General features: G+C 44.0%; 1 protein-coding gene across 3 annotated transcripts in view; it reads right to left on the reverse strand.

Moving 5' to 3' along the window:
- LOC132392948 (obscurin-like protein 1) overlaps positions 1–20,035 on the reverse strand; it is a 225,440-nt gene that overhangs the window by 45,969 nt on the left and 159,436 nt on the right. Inside the window, exons 28-31 of one of the 3 annotated variants that reach the window (XM_059967558.1) lie at positions 18,333–18,437; positions 11,697–11,963; positions 10,168–10,437; positions 7,016–7,134 (exon numbers count right to left, since the gene is read on the reverse strand). In XM_059967558.1, coding sequence (XP_059823541.1) covers positions 7,127–7,134; positions 10,168–10,437; positions 11,697–11,963; positions 18,333–18,437 — 650 coding nt within the window. In that variant the 3' untranslated portion in view covers positions 7,016–7,126. Of the gene's footprint in view, positions 1–6,838; positions 6,957–7,015; positions 7,135–10,167; positions 10,438–11,696; positions 11,964–18,332; positions 18,438–20,035 lie in introns of those variants that run through there. The other 2 variants (XM_059967556.1, XM_059967557.1) reach the window with 2 other exon arrangements.

Genomic DNA, 20,035 nt, shown 5'->3' on the forward strand with positions numbered 1-20,035 from the left:
AGGTCGTGACCTTCCCAAAGGGCAAGCAGCAAGGGAAGGAGACAAGATTGTACCTGTGTGGAGGGAAGATGGGATAACTGTCTGCTGGCTGAGTTTATTTCCTATCCCACAGAGACTGCAGATGTTCACAGCTCCAGCCTCTGCTAAAATCCCCTTTTCCTATTGGAAATGTTGAGGGATTCCCGCATAATCAGCGTAATCCAGCAATTGATGTTGCAGCTATTCACAAGACTTTATGGTGAAGTTGGGAAATATTTAAACTCCAGGTGTTGAATAAAGGCAACAGAGGAACGTAAAATGGTTTTGAAATGGATGGAGCAATTTTGCTGCCCAATTTTAACTGATGTCTTCAATAGAAATTAATTCCCCACCCTGAAACCACCCCATCTTTCAATTTCACCATGCAGTGGGACAAAATTTGGCAAGGGGGTGGGTATATGACTGATTAGGTTACTGAAGACAGGGTCTCTTGCAACAGAAACTATTCCCTGTTAATGCTGAGTAGTTTTAGGGCAAGGATTCGGTTTCATTTTGACAGCTGAGCTGTTAATTACTTTTCTAATTATTATTCTATGTTCTGCTTCCTGTTGCTAGAAGATTTATATTGTTGAAGGCCAAGAGAGATAGTGTCTGAGAAACTGAACTTTAACATAGAACAGTATAGGCCCTTCAGCCTACAGATTTGTTTTAACCTACTCTGAGATCAATCTAACCCTCCTGCTTACATAAGCCTTCTACCATCCATGTGCCTGTCCAAGGGTTTCTTAAATGCCCCTGATGTATCCTGCGAGAAGACATTGACAGGACGCAGAGCTGGTCTGAGAAGTGGCAGGTGGAGTTCAACCTGGAAAATAGTGAAGTAATTTGTTTTGGAAGGTCGAATTTGAAGGCACAAGCAGAGTTAATGGCAGTATTCTTTATGGTGTGGAAGAACAGAAGGATCTTGGGATCCACATCCATAGATCCCTTACAATTGCCTTGAAAGACAGAAATCACTAATAGGAGTAGGCATAATTTTAAGGTGATAGGACAAAGATGTCAGAGGCAAGTTCCTAGAGTGTGGTGGGTGTGTGGAACACCTTGCTGGGGTGTAGAGGTAGATATATTAGGGGCAGTTAAGAAACTTGTAGATAGGCGCGTGGCGGATAGAAAAATGGAGGGCTGTGTGGGATCTTAGAGTAAGTTAAAAGTTCAGCACAACATTGTGGGCTGAAGGGCTTGTACTGGGTTGTTAGGTTCTGTTTCCCTCTACCACCAACCCTGGCAGGTTGTTCCACACATCCACCACTCTCTGTGCAAAATAACTATCCTTTCATTGCATTGGAGTTATGTACTGAGACACTGAACCTCAATGCATTGCCATAAGCAACAAAACTGGCATCTCTTGCAATGTTGGGCCTGTGCATGTTAGCCAAGTGCTTACTTGCAGTGAGCCCTCCTGAACCAGAGTCTCTGAACTGCCTCTTTAGGCTGTGTTATGTCACAAGGGTGCTTCTCCCCCTCCCTAGCCCTTAGACTTTCCTCCACATTATAAATTCTGCACTCTTTCCACCCTGTGAGAAAGTTATCATCTTGTACACCTCCATCAAGACACCTCTCATCCTCCTTTGATCCAGAGAAAAGCCATAGCTCACTAAACCTAGCATCATAAGATATGCTGTCTGATCCAGGCAGCATCCTTGTAAATCTCCTCTGCACCCTCTCTAAAGCTTCCATATCCTTTCTACAATGATGGAACCGGAACTGAGCACAGTACTTCAAGTGTGGTCTAACCAGAGTTTTATAGAGCTACATCATTACACCTCGCCTCTTGAACTCAGTCCCCCAACTATTGAAGGCCAACATATCATAACTGATTTTTAACCATCCTATCAACTTGTACTGCAACTTTTAGCGATCTGTGGATGTGAACCCCAGGTTCCTTCACACTGCCAAGATTCCTGCCGTCACCCCGTATCTGCCTTCAGATTTGACCTTCCAAAGTGAATCACATTTTTCCAGGTTGAATGCCATCTGCCACTTCTCAGCCCAGTTGGGCATTTTGTCGATGACTCATTTTAACCTATGGTAAGCTTCTACGCTATCCACAATGCCAAACTTTGTGTCATCTGCTAACTTACTACCCCATCCTTCCACTTGCTCATCCAAGTCATTTATAAAAGTTATCAAGAGCAGGGGTCCCATAACAGATCCCTTCTGGAGGTTTTCCTTGATGTAACTTTGACTCTGTAGCACAACATTGGGTGTTCAGTCCAACTGGTCCACATTGGATTTTGTTCTTCAGTGTGACACCTCGAATTCTTCTGGCTCATCCTTTCAGAGTGTCCATCTAGTTTTCATCCTCAGCTGCTTTTCCTGTGCCTCTCCTCGAGATACTGACTATTGTCAGGATAAAGTGGGTGTGTTTATCACTGGATCTCCTCTAGAGCTTATACAGAGGAAGTGCATCATACTGATGTGAGGCATTGATAGAGGGGTACAAGGTGATATGCGGCATCGATCGAATGGACTTACTGGAGGTGTACATCAAGATAAGAGACATAGATTGAGTGGATGATAGAGCTGTACAAGAGGCATAGATCAAGTGACAGTCAGTGCCTTTTCTGAGAGTGGAATGGCTAAACCGAGACGTATAATTTTAAGGTGATTGCGTAAAATAAACTTACCTCTTGATATTCCCCCCCCCCCCCCATACTTTTCTCCAGAGTGAAGAGTGTGTGGTACACCCTGCCAGGGGTGGTGGTGACAGCAGATACATGAGGGACACTTGAGAGATTCTTACTGTATTTAGGCACATGGATGATAGAAAAATGGAGGGCTATGGGGGAAGGAAGAGTTAAGTTGATCTTGGAGTACATTGACACATCAGCATGACATTGTGTGTCAAGGGGCCTGTACTGTGCTATGATGTTCCATGTTCTGTATTACGGGGTGTGGCATTAAAATAGAGCTGATCCTCACCATCATTCCTCCACCAACTGCCAAGCAAAACTTAGAGACAGTGCATTGGCTAGTCTGTTAGTAACAGTGCATTGTTACTCCTCCCTCATATGCCTCCCCCCACCCAGGCCACCTAATTGTAGTTTTAGTGCCTCATCAGCCTCTCTTACAGACCGGTTATGCGGCCCACATGCCTTGGACAGCCGAGACGACAGGAATCCCTGGAATATGATTATCCCACATCCCCAAAGTGCAGAGTTGTCCTCGTCTGGTCTACCGGACTGAAAGAGAACACCCCTTGGTAGTGATGAGAAATGAATTCTCTGCAAGCCAGCAAGTGCATACAAACATTACCTGCATATTACACAGAACAGACATCACTAATTCCCTTTATGCAAACATGCATATTGAGAAATTGGGAGAAATGAGAAATTATTTGGCCTTTTGGGTCTGTTCCAGCATTCAGTAAGCTCCCAGCTGGTCTGGTTACAATCTGAGTTCTGCATTCTTGCCAGCCCCGGTCAGTCTTCCAACCTCCCCCCACCCCCCTCCCCAATCTTGATTATCAAGAGTCTGTTAAACTCTTACGGTTACACAGGAGATGGAAGAGACTTCAGGTGCTGGAAGCTGGATCGATTGACAATCTACTCAGATTTACTGAATGCTGGAACAGACTCAAAAGGCCAAATAACTCCCCATTTCTCCCAATTTACCCCCAGCAACTGTTTGGGGGGGCACGGGTTGATTGAGTTGAGATTAGCTTTATTTGTCACATGTACTTTGTCACAGTACAGTGAAAACATCATTTGCATCAACAACCAACACAGTCCGAGGAGATGCTGGGGCAGCCCATAGGTGTCGGCAGGCTTCTGATACTCACATTGCATGCTTACAACTTACTAACCCTCACCCGCAAGTCTGGAATGTGGGAGGAAACCCACATGGTCACGGGAAGAGCGTACAAGCTCCTTACAGAGAGCAGCAGGAATTTAACCTGGGTCACTGGCATTGGAAAGCATTGTGCTAACCACTATATCACAGCGCTGCTGTTGAATTGTCAATGTTTCAAGTCCTGATGCAGGGGTTTTGACTCAACATCAATAATTCTTTCTTCACCCTTCCTGTGATGCATTAGTAGGGAGGGATGGAGCTATTGGTATACAAGCAGATGCAATGTGTAGTGAGACTGCAAGATGATAGGAGAGGCAGATGATAGGTTAAAATTTCAGTCAATGGCTTGTGTTGAAGTGTAACATGGAGCAAAATTGAAAAGGGTGTGATGAATATAGGACTAAAGATGTTATATTTGAATACACATAGTATACGAAGTAAGGTAGATGATCTTGTAGTGCAGTTAGAGATTGGCAGGTATGGTGGAGCAGATCAATGGATCAAATGGCCTAATTCTGCCCTACCTCTTATTGTCTTTCCAGTGATCATCCAGATACCTAAAGATTGAGAGGGTCTCTATCCACCACCCTGGCAGGATTCCAAACATCCTCAGAATTAAATGGATGTCTTGGCAATTGAACAAGAGAACAGGAGTGAAACTTATAATAAATGCTTCACAGAAGACCACAGGAGCAGAATCAAACCATTTGGCCCATCGTGTCTGCTCTGCCATTCAATCATGGCTTATTTATTATCCTCCTCAATCTCATTCTCCTGCCTTCTCCCTGTAACCTTTTGGCATCCTGTCTAAAAACCTATCGATCTGCACCTTAAGTATACCCAATGACTTGGTTTCCACAGCCATCCATGGCAATAAATACTACAAACTGCTTTCAAAAAGTAGTGGTGTGTGGGTTTGGGAGACCTAGACTTTATATGCTGACATGGATTATGTGAGAAGATCCTTCGGTTCAAGCATACATTGGTCCCGGATAGTTCTGATACAATTGAAAGGTCCAACAAACAATAAACAGACTGTTTCCAGCTTGTTGGACCTTGGGATCCAAGTTAATAGCTCCCTCAGCAGGTCGGGCAGCATCGGTGGAAACGAGCAGTCAATGTTTCAGGCCGAGACCCTTCATCAGGACTGAAGAGGGAGTAGGAAGGAGAAGGCTGGTAAGTGCATCTGGAGTATTGCATGCAGTTCAGGTCTCCCCATTATAGGAAGGATGAGAGGGTGCATAAGAGGATGCATCTACCAGGATGCTGCCTGGATTAGGGGTTATAATGAGAGGTTGGACAAATTTGGGGTGTTTTCACTGGAGCAGCGGAGGCTGAGGGGAGACCTGATTATGAAAGGCATAGAGATTAGAAAGACAGTATCTTTTTTCCCTGGGTTGAAATGTCTAATACCAGAGGGCATGCACTTAAGGTGAGAGAGGTGCAAGTTTACTTTTTACACAGAGTGGTGGGTGTCTGGAATGCACTGCCTGGGGTGCTGGTGGTAGATGTTGATGTTAGAGACTTTTAAGTGACATTTAGATAGATTTATGAATGTGAGGAAAATGGAAGGATATGGACATTGTGAAGGGAGAGGGGATTCATTTAGTTGCCCATTTGATTCCTAATTTAATTGGTTCAGCATAACATTGTGGGATGAAGAGCCTTTTTCCTGTGCTTTACTGTTCAATGAATGCCACTGGGTGGGAGGGAAGAGAATGGTGTCCTTAATCCAAAGAGTGGAAGGAACTATGGGAGAGGAAGTCTCACCACAAGTGCCAGAGTGATGGACCCTCTCATATCCGAGAATGAAAGGGTTAATGAGATTCACTTTCTTACTGCAAATTCCCACAAGAAGATGAATCTCAGGGTGACATATACATGTTTTGATAATAGCTTTACTTTTGAGACTTTGTATGAGGACAGTTTGATGGCTCTGGGCCTGTACTTGCTGGAGCTTAGAAGAATGAGGGGAGATTTAATTGAAACCTATTGAATATTGAAAGGACAGAGTGGATGTGGAGAGAATGTTTCCAATAGTAGGAGACAAACCTCAGGATAAAAGGGTATCTCTTCAGAACAGAGATTAGAAGGAATTTCTTTAGCCAGAAGTTAGTGAATCTGTGGAATTCATTGCCATAGATGGTTGTCAAGGCCAAGTCATTAGGTATATTTAAAGCAGAGATTGATAAACTCTTGACTCATAAGGATGTTAAAGAGTATGGGGAGAAGGCAGGAGAATGGCGATGAGAGGGATAATAAAAAATGAAGTGAGAATCTGGAAGGTGATTGTTGGAAAAGGTAAAAGACTGAAGAAGAAGGGATCTAATAGGAGAGGACAGTTGCCCATGGGAAAAAGAGAATGAAGATGGGCATTGGGGAGGTGATGAATAGGTGAAAAGAAGAGGATTGAGAGGTGAACCATAATGGGGAACGGAAAACGAGAGAAGGGGAGGGAGGAGAAATTACTGTAAGTTAGAAAAACCAATGTTTATGCTGTCAGGTTGGCGGCTACTCAGACAGAAAATGAGGTGTTGCTCTTCTAACCCGAGTTTGGCCTCATCCTGGCAGTAGAGGAGGCATGGACCAATATGATGGAATGAGAGAGGGGAGTAAAATTTAAATGGATGGCCAATGGCTTTCTGCTTATTGTGGCAGATGGAGCGAAGGTGGTCAACGAAGCAGTCCCTCCAATCTCCACTGGGTCTCAGCAAAGTAGACGAGGCTGCACTGGGAACACAGCACCCTCATTAGAACATCATGGCACCAAGTACCAATGTTAACCTGGGGGCTACCAACCTTTTGAATAGTTTTTTGGAAGTTTCATCACCCAGGTACCCAACTTTCCAACACCCCTCCCACTGATCCCTGGACATGCCTATCTGGCCAATCAGAAAGCAAACCAACTCTTCAACATCTTCAAACATAGAATGTTGACCTCCTCACTTCCAGAACTTTTCAATTTAATAAACACCTTCAAAGGAAATGAAAACAACACTCAATGGTTTCCAGTTCTCTTAATCTTCCTCCTGCGTTGAATTCATCACAGTATCCTCAGAGGTGAATTCCCAGAGATTCCATGCTGGAGGGTCGCCAGGCCCTTTATCCAGCAGGCCACGGGTATTCTGTGGAAACAGGTGACCCAAGATGTCATCCAGATGTCAAGTCAACAGCAAAGCCTAACCTGGCATGACAGAGGGAGGGGAGTCCAGCTACGAGGTCCAATGATGAGCTACAGCCAGTGCGTGTGTGGGGGTTCCCCAGGTAGCCAGCAACACCCTCTGAGCTGTCTCTTCTACTCGGCTGAAAACAGACAGAAAGAGAACTCAATGAGGGCTGGACAAGGAGACACGGGAAATTGCAGATGCTGGAATCTGGAGCAACGCACACAAACCAAGAGGAACTCAGTGGGGCAGGCAGCATATACAGGGGAAATGGACAGATGACATTTCGTATTCCAGACCTTTCATCGGGACTTAAATATGAAGGGAAATATCCAGTATACAGTGGTGTAAGAAAGAGGTGGAGCAAGAGCTGGCTGGTGATAGATGGGTTCAAGTAAGAGGGTTGATGGGCAGATGAGGGGTGGGGAGAGTAAAAAAAAGCTTGCTGGCGATAGGACAGATGAGGGAGTGGGAGGGGGAAGAGTAGGAATGATGTCAGAAGATGAGAGGTGATATAGAACATTACAGGCACTTTGGCCCACAATGTTGTGCCAACTTTTTCACCTACTTTAAGATCAATCTAACCCCTCCCTCCCACAGAGCCCTCCACTTATCTTTCATCCATGTGCCTATCCAAGAGTCTCTTAACTGTCCCTTAAATGTATTTGCCTCTACCAACACCGTTTGAAACATTCCATGTACTTACTGCACTGAGTGAGTATTCTACCTCTGACATCTCCCCCTCCCCACTATACTTCCCTCCAATCACCTTTAAATTACCTGAAGTCCAACGGGTGACTTCAGGAGAAAGAAACACGAGGTCCAAGAACCCATGCTCATCAGGAAATCAGAGGTAGAGGGGATCAGCGCTTTAAATTCTGCTGTGTTATCGCTTCAGAGGACCCAGCAGTTACAAAGAAAGTACGGCAGCACCTCTACTTCCTTAAGAGTTTGCAAAGATTCTGCAGGACATCTAACACTTTGACAAACTTCTGTAGACGTATAGTGGAGAGAATATTGACTGGATGCATCACAGCCTGGTATGGAAATAACAAAGCTGAAGAATAGAAAGATCTATGAAAATGTAGATTGCAGCACAGTGAATCACGGGTAAAGCCCGCCCTATCATTGAGCACATTTACATGGAATGCTGTTACAAGAAACCAGCATCCATCACCTGGGAACCCAATCTAACCCCACCACCCATATCCTGTTCTGTTCTTGCTGCTGCCATCAAGAAGAAGGTATGGGAGTCTCAGGTCTCTCACCACCACGTTCAGGAACTGTTACAACACCTCAACCATTAGCTCTTGAACTAGTTGGGATAACTTTACTCAATTTCACTTGCCCTGTCACTGAACTGTTTCAACAACCTGTAGATTCACTTTCAAGGACTCTTCATGTTTTCAATATTTATTGCTTATTTATTATTACCTTTTTTCTTTTGTGTTTGCAGAGTAAGCAAAGTTATTCCTACTGAGCTGAGCCATAATTATAAACAAATCACCAAAATTTGACTGGTGTCTAGCTCACCTGCTGGGATAACTTTACTGCTTATTCATTTTTTCCTTTCTCTCTCTCTCTCTCTCTCTCTCTCTCTCTCTCTCTCTCTCTCTCTCTCTCTCTCTCTCTCTCTCTCTCTCCCCCCCCTCTCCCTCTCCCTCTCTCCCCCCTCTCCCTCTCCCTCCCTCCCTCCTCCACTTCATCCACAAAATTCAGAATTTCCTGGTGGCTAACTATTTTAATTTTTATCCCTTTTCCTGTTCCAAAATATTGGTCCATGGCCTTCTCCTGCTACAATGATATCACTCTTAGAGTGAAGAAACAACATCCTATATTCCATCTACATAGTCTCCAATCTGATGGCACGAACCTAGAATTCTTCTGGTAATTTTTTTCCCTCCCCGTCTTCTTCAATTCCTCACTCTGGTGTCTTACCCCTTCTCATCACCTGCCTATCATATCCCCTCCCCAGTACCCCTTCTCCTTTTTCCCATGGTCCACTCTCCCCTTCCATCAGATTTCCTCTTCTCCAGCCCTTTGCCTTTTCCACCTATCACCTCCCAGTGACTTACTTCATCCACCCACCCACCCACCCACACCTCTAGCTTGTCTTCCTTCCCCTCCTCCCACTTCTTCATTCTAGCTTCTTCCTCCTTGCTTTCATCCTGATGAAGGGTATTGGCCTGGGTATTTTCCTCTCCATAGATGCTGCCTGATGTGTTGATGTTCCTCCAGCATTTTGTGTGTGTTGTTTTCTCTCTCTCCCCCCCATCTCCATCTCTCTCTCTCCGTCTCCAGCTCTCTCTTTCTCCCTGTCTCTGTCTCTCTCCCCATCTCCATCTCTTTCATATCTGTCTATCTCTCTGTACCCCAACTCTGTTTTTCCCTTTCTCTCTCTCTCTCTTTGTTTTCTACTGCCTCTCTGTTTAAATTACCCACACTCAGTGTCTTAGGAACAGCTTATTCTCCTCTGCCACCAGATTTCTAGACACTTCTCCATTAGTTTACTCTTTTTTTGCATTATTTATATATTTTAAAACTATTTCTTATTGTAAGTTATAGTAATTTTTTTCATGTACGGTACTAATGTCACAAAACAAGTTTCACAACATTTGTCTGTTGTGATGTGCATGCAGGTGGGATCAGTATAATTGGCTTCATGGTTAGCACAGACATGGTGGGCTGAAGGGCCTGTTCCTATGCTGTATTATGAATTACTGGTCAGAATTATGTTGAGTGAGCTGGGACGTTTCTCTTTGGAGCAAAGGAGGATGAGTGGTGACTTCAGAGAGGTGTACAAAAGGCATGGATCGAGTGGGCAGTCAAAGACTTTTCCCCAGGGTAATAATTTTAAGGTGATTGGCGGAAAGTGTTGGGGGGGGGGGGGGAGCGATGTCAGAGGTTTAACACAGGGGCAGTTGCTTGGAAGACTCTGCCAGGGTGGTGGTAGAGCCAGATACATGGGGGGACAGTTAAGACCCTTGGATAGGCACACGTTTGATCGAAAAATGGAGGGTTATAAAGGAGTGAAGGGTTAAAAGGTCAGCAGGACATTGTGCACTGAATGGCCTGTACTGTGCTGAACTATTCTGTGCTCTATGTTGGAAGAAGACAATGTGACATATTAAAGAGGCAATGTGCACAGTGTTCAGCTTCAGCTGATGTTTACCTTTGATGGTGAGCCGAGCACTGGACCGCGCCTTTCCCGCGGTGAATTTGACCAGCCCGCTCATCTCGGGGGAGGTCTGGCTCAGGACAAGCCTCTGGACAGTGCCGTGGTTCTCCAGCCGCACCCCCTTCCCACTCTGAAGGAGTCGGCCGTTGAGGGTCCACTGCGGGGGTCTGATCACGGGCACCGACACTTCGCACTCCATCTCCACTCCCCCTGGAGCCCTCACCTCCACATCCTCCAGGTCCTTCACCATCAAGATGGCTTGTTCTGACGCAAGAGTTAACATAGAACTCATTCACCACTCTGCGTAAAAAAACTTACCTCTGACATCCCCCCCCCCCCCCCCACCCCGGTACTTTCCTCCAATCCTCTTAAAATTATGCCACCTTATATTAGCCATTTCCTCCCTGGGGGAAAAGCCCCTGGCTCTCCACTCGATCTATGCCTCTTATCATCTTGTACACCTTTAGCAGTCACCTCTCATCCTCCTTCGCTTGCTCAGTCTATCAGGGTCATTCCAAGTGGCTGACCACATCACTCCCAATTTCACCTTTTTCTTTATTTTTCTAGAGGATACAGTATAAAATCAAAGTTGAGTTTATTGTCACATACGTAAATGCCAATACTTTGCTGACAATCAACACTGGTGTGCCTGAGGGATGCGGCCTAGCCTACTGCTCTACTCTCTCTACATTCATGACTATGTGGTGAGGTACAACTCAAACGCCATCACTAAATTTGCTGGTGACTCCACTATTAATGGCAAAATCTCAGATGGCGACGAGGAGGCAACAACTACCTTGACCAAGGAATTGGCTGTGGACTTAAGGGGAAGTTGGGACCAACTTAGAAGGCCAGCTTTTTCATGCAGAAGGGGGTAGGTACATGGACTTGAGCTGCCAAATGGTTGAGACAGGTACAATAAAAACATTTAAAGGACACTTGGACTGATACATGGATAGAAAATTCATAGATCGATAGAGTGTTACTTATAGGAAATGAAGGTATTTGTGGTTTGGAGAATCAAGCACTAGAGGGCATTGATTTAAGGTGAGCGGGCAGAGATTTAGTAGAAACTTGAGGAACAACTTTTTCATCCAGAGGGTGGTCAATATGTTGAATGATCTGCCAGAGGAAATGGTTGAAATATATGGATAAGAAAGATTCAGAAGGGGGTCCACAGACCCCTTGCTAAATGGCGTTGGTATGAGGCATAAAAAAGGTTGGGAGCCCTCTAGTTTCTAGGGATATGGGCCAAATGCAACTAGTTTAGATGACAATCTTGGTGGGCATGAAGCAGTTAGGCCGAAGGGCCCATTTTCAGCAGATTGGCTCTATGACTCTAATTCTATGCCAATTCTCCAGTTAATTTTGTTTCCATCAACCCCTAAGCAGCTCTAATTCTGCACCCATGTCTTATGGAACAGCATGTTATAAGGATCATAAGACAGGAGCAGAGTTAGGTCATTTAGCCCATTGAACCTGCTCCAAGCACAAGAAGGGGCAAAAGGACTTTACCAACGTACCTTCCACCAGGACCTTGGCAGACGAGATGTCATCGAAGGCGTCACAGGTGTAGGTATCTTCATCCTCAAAGCTGACATTGTGGATGACCAGCTTACGGTAGCAGTCCTCACTGCAGATCTCGTATTTGTCTGTCGGATGGAGTTCCTCGTCGCCACGGTACCAGCGCACCCTCGCCCGGGGCTTGGACACTTTGCACTCCAGAATGACCTTGTGTTTCTCCAGTGCAGTCTTGTCCCGCAGTGGTTTCACAATCTTAATTGGCAGCTCTGGGGAGGAGGCAGAGACACTAAGCCTATGAAAGGATGTCCTGGCATTGAAGAGGGTCCAGAAAATGTTCCAAGAATGATCCCAGGAATTTAAGAGTTAAGTATGAGGAGCATTTGATGGTTCTGGGCCTCTACTGACTGGAGTTTAGAAGAAGGACGAGAGATCTCATAGAAACCTACCAAATATTGATAGATCTAAATAGAGTGGACTTGGAGGGGATATTTCCAATAGTGGGGAGTCTAGGACCAGAAGCACAGCTTCAGAATAGAGGGTTGTCCCTCTAGAAAAGATGAGGTGGAATTTCTTTAGCCAAAGAGCAGTAAACCTGTGGAATTTATTGTCACCAATGGCTGTGGAAGCCAAGTTGGGTATATTTAAAGCAAAGATTGATGGGTTCCTGATTAGTCAGGGCATCAAAGGTTATGACGAGAATGGAGTTGATAATAAATCGCCGTGATGGAATGGCGGAGCAGACTCAATGGCTCAAATGGCCCAATTCTGCTCCTATGTCTTATCCCATGGGCTGGTGCCCTCCCAAATGCAGGCAACTCTTGTCGCCAATTAACTGGATTCTGAAAACTCACACTCGTTCCTCAATCCCACTTATTTGCTTGTGCACAAGGAGAACAGGTTGGCCCCTGTCACTGTGCTGTCTTGAACACAGAAATGCCATTTTTAAACAGAAATTTTAAGCAGATATGATCATGACCTTGTGTAAGTTCAAATTACTTATCGATCACCAAGCAATACAAGTATTAATATCAAATAGAAAATCAACCTTAAAGGCCAATAGTACTTCAGAATTAATAAAGCAACTGACCACTATTAAATGTCACCCTAGATCCCTTTATTTGCATCTTTATCTTACCTTGGCATGGCTCTGGTCCCCGGTTGAGCAAAGGGAAACTTCAAAGGCTTTACTTGCCAGGGTTGACTATCTGTAAACCTTCCTTACCTGGACCCTTACCTTGCTGCAACTTCCACACGACCAACTCTCCCCTCAACTCTACTTGGACAAGTACGCAGATAGGAAAGGGTCAGCCAGTACAGAGGACACCTGTGGCCGTTACACTCAGTAATAGGTATGCCACTTTAGATACTGTTTAAGGGGATGGCCTGCAGAGGACAGCCGCAGTAGCAGAGTCTGGTGCTGTGGCTCAGAAGAGAAGAGAGGTGAAGAGGACTTAAGTGGAGGTAAGAATTTCCATAGTTAGAGGAATAGAGATGTGATTCTGGAGACATAATGGAGACACCTGGATGGCATGTTGCCCCCCCCCCCCCCAGATGCCAGGGTCAGGGATGTCTTGAATCAGGTCCATGGCATTCTAAAGGGTGAGGGTGAGCAGCCAGAAGTACTGATACCTAATGGCACCGATGACATGGGTAGAAAAGGAGAGTCCTGATTTTAGGGAGCTAGGTAGCAAGCTGAAAAACAGGACCTCCAGGGTATTAATCTCTGGATTGCTGAGGTTTATAGATTTTGGCTGGTCAGGGCATGAAGGGATATGGGGAGAAGGCAGGAGACTGGGGCTGAGAGGGAAATCAATCAGCTATGATAAAATGGCAGGAGCAGACTCGATGAACAAAATGGCCTAATTCTACTATACCTTATGGTCTTATGGCTTAGTGGGGTATGGGCTAAATTGGCCAAGTGGGACTCGCTTAGAAAGGAATGTTGGTTGGCATGGACAAGTTGGGCTGAAGGGACCTTTCCCATGCTGTATGACTCCATGGCACTAAAATGGCATTATACAGTCATACAGCACGGGTATCTCCCACTTTATCTTTAAGCTGCATGTTTCGGGCTGAGGTTCTTCTCCAGGTGTGCTGTTTGTGCCCAGACTGTACACTGGGAGATGCCCCTTCAGAACCCTTCCTCTTCAAGTACCTCAGGCCTGTGGTGTCCTTCCTTTAACTTTTTCCCCCCGGAGTCCTATAGTCCCACCCTATAGACCCATCAACTGAGTTTACCCCATCTTCCCCTATCTGGATGCTGGTCTGACAGACATCCAATGCACATTACAGTCACATGTGCCGAGATACAATGTAAAGCTTTAATTTGTATTCCATCCCAAACATAATTACATCGAGATAGTAAAAAAAGAAAGCAATGACATAGAATATGGGCCCTTCAGCCCACAATATTATGTTGACCTTTTAACCCACTCCAAGATCAATCTAACTCCTCCTTAGCCCATTATTTTTCTTTCATCCATGTGCTTATTTAAGAGTCTCTTACCTGCCTGTAATGTATCTACTTGTACCACCACCCCTGGCAGCACATTCCACACACCCGCCACTCTCTGTGTAAAATCCTTCAATCACTTTAAAATTATGCCCCTGGTATTAGCCAACAGATCCCTGGCTCCCCACTCTGTCTATGCAGAACAGTGTGTAACTGAGGAAGTGCAGTGCAGGTGGACAAATATGGTTCAAGGGCCACGACGAGGTAGACTGGGAGTTCATGAGCTCATCTTTATTGTATGAGAGACATGGTGGGAGAGAAGATGTCCTTGAGCCTGGTGGTACATGTTCTCAAACTGCTGTACCTGGTTTCAGATGGGAGGGGGAGAATCGAGAATGACCGAGATGGGAGGTGTCCTTGATTATGTCAGCTACTCTCCTGAGGATCTGGGAAGTGCTCCAATGCCCTGATTCTCTATGACTCTACAACTCAACAGCTACATGGAGGAACAGCGGGATCTTGGGGTCTAAGTCCGTAGGTCCCTCAGAGTTGCCACTCATGGTGATAGGGATGTGTTGGCTTTCATTAGTCATGGGAATGAGTTCAAGAGCCTTGAGGTAATGAAGCAGCTTTCTAAAACTCTGGCTAGACCACACCGGGAGTATTGTGTTCAGTTCTGGTCACCTCACTATAGGAAGCACGTGGAAGCTTTGGAGGGGGTGCAGAGGAGATCTACAAGAAAGTTGTCTGGATTAGAGAGCATCTAATCTAGGGTTTTTTTCCCTTTGGAATTAAGGAGGACTTGACAAGATGACATGAGACATAGATTGAATGAACAGCCAGGGAGACTTTTTTCCCCAGGGTGGAAATGACTAATACAAGGAGGCGTAATTTTAAGATGATGGAAAAGAAGTATAGGAGGAATGTCAGAGTTAGATCTTTTTTTAATATAAGCACAGAGAGTGATGAGTGTATGCAATGTGCTGCTGGGGTGCTGGTAGAGACAGATAGATACATTAGAAACTCTGTTTATCTAGAGATACCATGGTAGAGACAGATAGATACGTTAGAAACTCTGTTTATCTAGAGATACCATGGTAGAGACAGATAGATACGTTAGAAACTCTGTTTATCTAGAGATACCATGGTAGAGACAGATAGATACGTTAGAAACTCTGTTTATCTGGAGATACCATGGTAGATACAGATAGATACATTAGAAACTCTGTTTATCTGGAGATACCATGGTAGAGACAGATAGATACGTTAGAAACTCTGTTTATCTAGAGATACCATGGTAGAGACAGATAGATACGTTAGAAACTCTGTTTATCTGGAGATACCATGGTAGAGACAGATAGATACGTTAGAAACTCTGTTTATCTAGAGATACCATGGTAGAGACAGATAGATACGTTAGAAACTCTGTTTATCTGGAGATACCATGGTAGAGACAGATAGATACGTTAGAAACTCTGTTTATCTAGAGATACCATGGTAGAGACAGATAGATACGTTAGAAACTCTGTTTATCTGGAGATACCATGGTAGAGACAGATAGATACGTTAGAAACTCTGTTTATCTAGAGATACCATGGTAGATACAGATAGATACGTTAGAAACTCTGTTTATCTGGAGATACCATGGTAGAGACAGATAGATACGTTAGAAACTCTGTTTATCTAGAGATACCATGGTAGAGACAGATAGATACGTTAGAAACTGTTTATCTGGAGATACCATGGTAGAGACAGATAGATACGTTAGAAACTCTGTTTATCTAGAAATACCATGGTAGAGACAGATAGATACGTTAGAAACTCTGTTTATCTAGAGATACCATGGTAGAGACAGATAGATACGTTAGAAACTCTGTTTATCTGGAGATACCATGGTAGAGACAGATAGATATGTTAGAAACTCTGTTTATCTGGAGATACCATGGTAGAGACAGATAGATACGTTAGAAACTCTGTTTATCTGGAGATACCATGGTAGAGACAGATAGATACGTTAGAAACTCTGTTTATCTGGAGATACCATGTTAGAGACAGATAGATACGTTAGAAACTCTGTTTATCTGGAGATACCATGGTAGAGACAGATAGATACGTTAGAAACTCTGTTTATCTAGAGATACCATGGTAGAGACAGATAGATATGTTAGAAACTCTGTTTATCTGGAGATACCATGGTAGAGACAGATAGATACGTAAGAAACTCTGTTTATCTAGAGATACCATGGTAGAGACAGATAGATACGTTAGAAACTCTGTTTATCTGGAGATACCATGGTAGAGACAGATAGATACGTTAGAAACTCTGTTTATCTAGACATACCATGGTAGAGACAGATAGATACGTTAGAAACTCTGTTTATCTAGAGATATCATGGTAGAGACAGATAGATACGTTAGAAACTCTGTTTATCTGGAGATACCATGGTAGAGACAGATAGATACGTTAGAAACTCTGTTTATCTAGAAATACCATGGTAGAGACAGATAGATACGTTAGAAACTCTGTTTATCTAGAGATACCATGGTAGAGACAGATAGATACGTTAGAAACTGTTTATCTAGAAATACCATGGTAGAGACAGATAGATACGTTAGAAACTCTGTTTATCTAGAAATACCATGGTAGAGACAGATAGATACGTTAGAAACTCTGTTTATCTGGAGATACCATGGTAGAGACAGATAGATACGTTAGAAACTCTGTTTATCTGGAGATACCATGGTAGAGACAGATAGATATGTTAGAAACTCTGTTTATCTGGAGATACCATGGTAGAGACAGATAGATACGTTAGAAACTCTGTTTATCTGGAGATACCATGGTAGAGACAGATAGATACGTTAGAAACTCTGTTTATCTGGAGATACCATGTTAGAGACAGATAGATACATTAGAAACTCTGTTTATCTGGAGATACCATGGTAGAGACAGATAGATACGTTAGAAACTCTGTTTATCTGGAGATACCATGGTAGAGACAGATAGATACATTAGAAACTCTGTTTATCTGGAGATACCATGGTAGAGACAGATAGATACGTTAGAAACTCTGTTTATCTGGAGATACCATGGTAGAGACAGATAGATACGTTAGAAACTCTGTTTATCTGGAGATACCATGCGGAACAGGCCCTTCTGGTCCAAAGAGCAGCATTGCCGAGCAACCCACCTACTTAACACTCGCCTAATCACAGGACAATTTACAATGACAAATTAATCTACTAACTCATATGCCTTTAGACTGTGGGTGGAAAGCAGAGCACCCAGAGGAAACCTGCATTGTTCATAGAGCGAACATACTAACTCTTTACAGACTGTGGCAGAATTGAACTCCAAATTCCAAAATGCCTGAGCTGTAATAGTGTCGCACTAACACATTAGAGATTCTTAGATAGGCATGTGGAAGAAAGAAAAATGGAGGCCTATGTCAGAAGGAAGGACTAGATTGATCTTAGAGTAGGTTAAAGGGTCAGGAAAATATTGTGGGCCGAAGGGCCTGTACTGTGCAGTTCCATGTTCTATGTTCCAACTCAGCAAGTCAAGTAGCATCTATGGAGAGGAATAAACTGCCGACATTTTGAGTCAAGTCCTAATGAAGGGCCTAATTTACTCAGTTCCTCCAGTATTTTGTGTGTGTTGTTCAATATTTCCAGCATCTATAGAATCTCTTGTGTTTATAATGTAAATGGGCAGGGAAAGTTTAGAGGGATATGGGCAAATATGAATGGCTTGGAGAGACGTCAGTTGGTGTGGATGAGCTCGGCAAAGGATCTGTTTCCGTGTTGTATAATTCTTTGAAAGACTTTGGTAGAGCAGGGAGGGCAGCAGCTGATTTATAACCCATTAAGCCGACAGCCTGTGATCAGACAATTTCAACTTGTTCGCTGTAAGTTGAGGATCACTGCAGAAAGCACCCCAAAAATCAGCTTTGCAAGGAAGTCCGATGGATGTTTGATGTCCACGTGAATGAGTGGGGTAGATGGGTTGGGTGCAGTGGAGGGAGGGAGGGAGGGAGCCTTTGTGAAATATTTTATCCAAAATTGATGAGAGATATTGTACTTTGGAGGGTCAGCCCAGATTTTGGAGTCAGGTGTCTGAACTGGGGATTGAACCCAGTACCTTGGGTTCCTGTCATTGAGCGCCCAAAAACAAAAGACTTACCATTAATGTCCAGGTGAGCTGTGGACTCAACGCTCTTTGCTGTGAATTGGATCTCTCCCGCATCCTCAGCCTTCACCTTGCAGATCAGCAAGAAATGTTTGGTCCCTGGATGTTTGGAAAGAGAAAGTTTATCGACCACAACTAAAAGATTAAACGGTCCAAGTTGGCTCTCACCAACTTTAAATGGATGCACCATAGAAAACATCCTATCCGGGTTCATCACAGCTTGGTACAGTGACTGCTCAGCCCGCAAGAAACGGCAGAGCCCTAGCCATCACTGAATGCACTCTGTCTACACTCCTTGCTGCCTCGGTAAAACAGCCAACAAAATCAAAATCCCCACCCACCCTCGACACTCTCTGTTCTCCCCTCTTGCATCGGGCGGAAAACAGAAAAGCCTGAAAGGCTGTACTACCAGGCTCAAAGACCCTGCTGTTAGAAGACTATTCAACAGTTCCCTAGTATGATAAGATGGACTCTTGACCTCACAATCTACCTGATTTCAACCTTGCATCTTATCACCTACCTCCACTGCAAAATGTAACACTTTTTTTCTGCATTCTGTTGTGTTTTCAATTGTAGTACCTCAATGCACTGTGTAATCAATTGGTCTGTGCCAGCAGTATACAAGACAACCTTTGCACTGGACCCTGGTACCTGTGACAATAATAAACCAATTTACCATCAAGCACCAAAATAGGTAAAGTGTGGGAGGATACAGAGGTAGTTCGGGCAAATGTACTTAGTGTATAGAAGCCTGCTTTCCAGCATCTGGACAGAATCTCTCCATAGAAACTTTCTAGGTTTGAAAGGAACGTCCATGTTGAAAGTACCTCATCCAATTAACTCCTTAGAGTCATAGAGCGCTACAGCAGAGAAACAGGCTCTTTGGTCCATCTAATCCATGCCGCCTTATCACACTGTCTAGTCCTATTGATCTATACCCACCCCCATCCATGTACTTACCCAAATTTCTCTTAAATGTTGCGATCAAACCCACATCCACCACTCTTCTTCTGATAGCTTGTTCTACACTCGTACCACCCTCCGTAAGAAGAATTTGCCTCTCAGGACCCTTAAATGTGAGCTACAAATTACAACAGGAGATAGAAAATGCGCAACAAACGGGCAATGTGACAATAGTCATGGGGATTTCAATATCCAGGTATATGGGGAAAAATCAGGCTGAATGCCAAGAGAGAGGTTTTGTAGAGTGCCTACGAGATTGCTTTGTAGAGCAGCTTGTGACTGAGCACACTCGGGGATCAGCAATTCGGAATTGGGTCTTGTGATTTGGTTAGGGAGCTTAAGGTAAAAGAACATTTAGGAGGCAGTGATCATAATATGATAAGAATTCAATTTCAGAGAGAGAAACTAAATTCAGATGTATCAGTACTAAATAAAGTAAAGAAAATTACAGAGGCATGAGAGAGGACCTGCCAAAATTGTTTGGAAGGGGACACTAGCAGGGATGATAGCAGAACAGCAATAGCTGGAGTTTCTGGGGAAAATCTGAAAGGCACAGGACATATACATCCCAAAGAAGAAAATGTATCCAAAAGGCAGGTTGACACAATTGTGTCTAACGAGGGAAGACAAAGCCAACTTAAAAGCAAAAGAAAGAACACATAATAGAACAAAAATTAGTGGGATTGAGAAGCTTTTAAAAACCAACAGTAGGCATCTGAAAAGGCCATAAGGAG

The sequence above is a fragment of the Hypanus sabinus genome, chromosome 4, assembly GCF_030144855.1.
Source record: "Hypanus sabinus isolate sHypSab1 chromosome 4, sHypSab1.hap1, whole genome shotgun sequence".
In the NCBI taxonomy this organism is placed as follows: domain Eukaryota; kingdom Metazoa; phylum Chordata; class Chondrichthyes; order Myliobatiformes; family Dasyatidae; genus Hypanus; species Hypanus sabinus.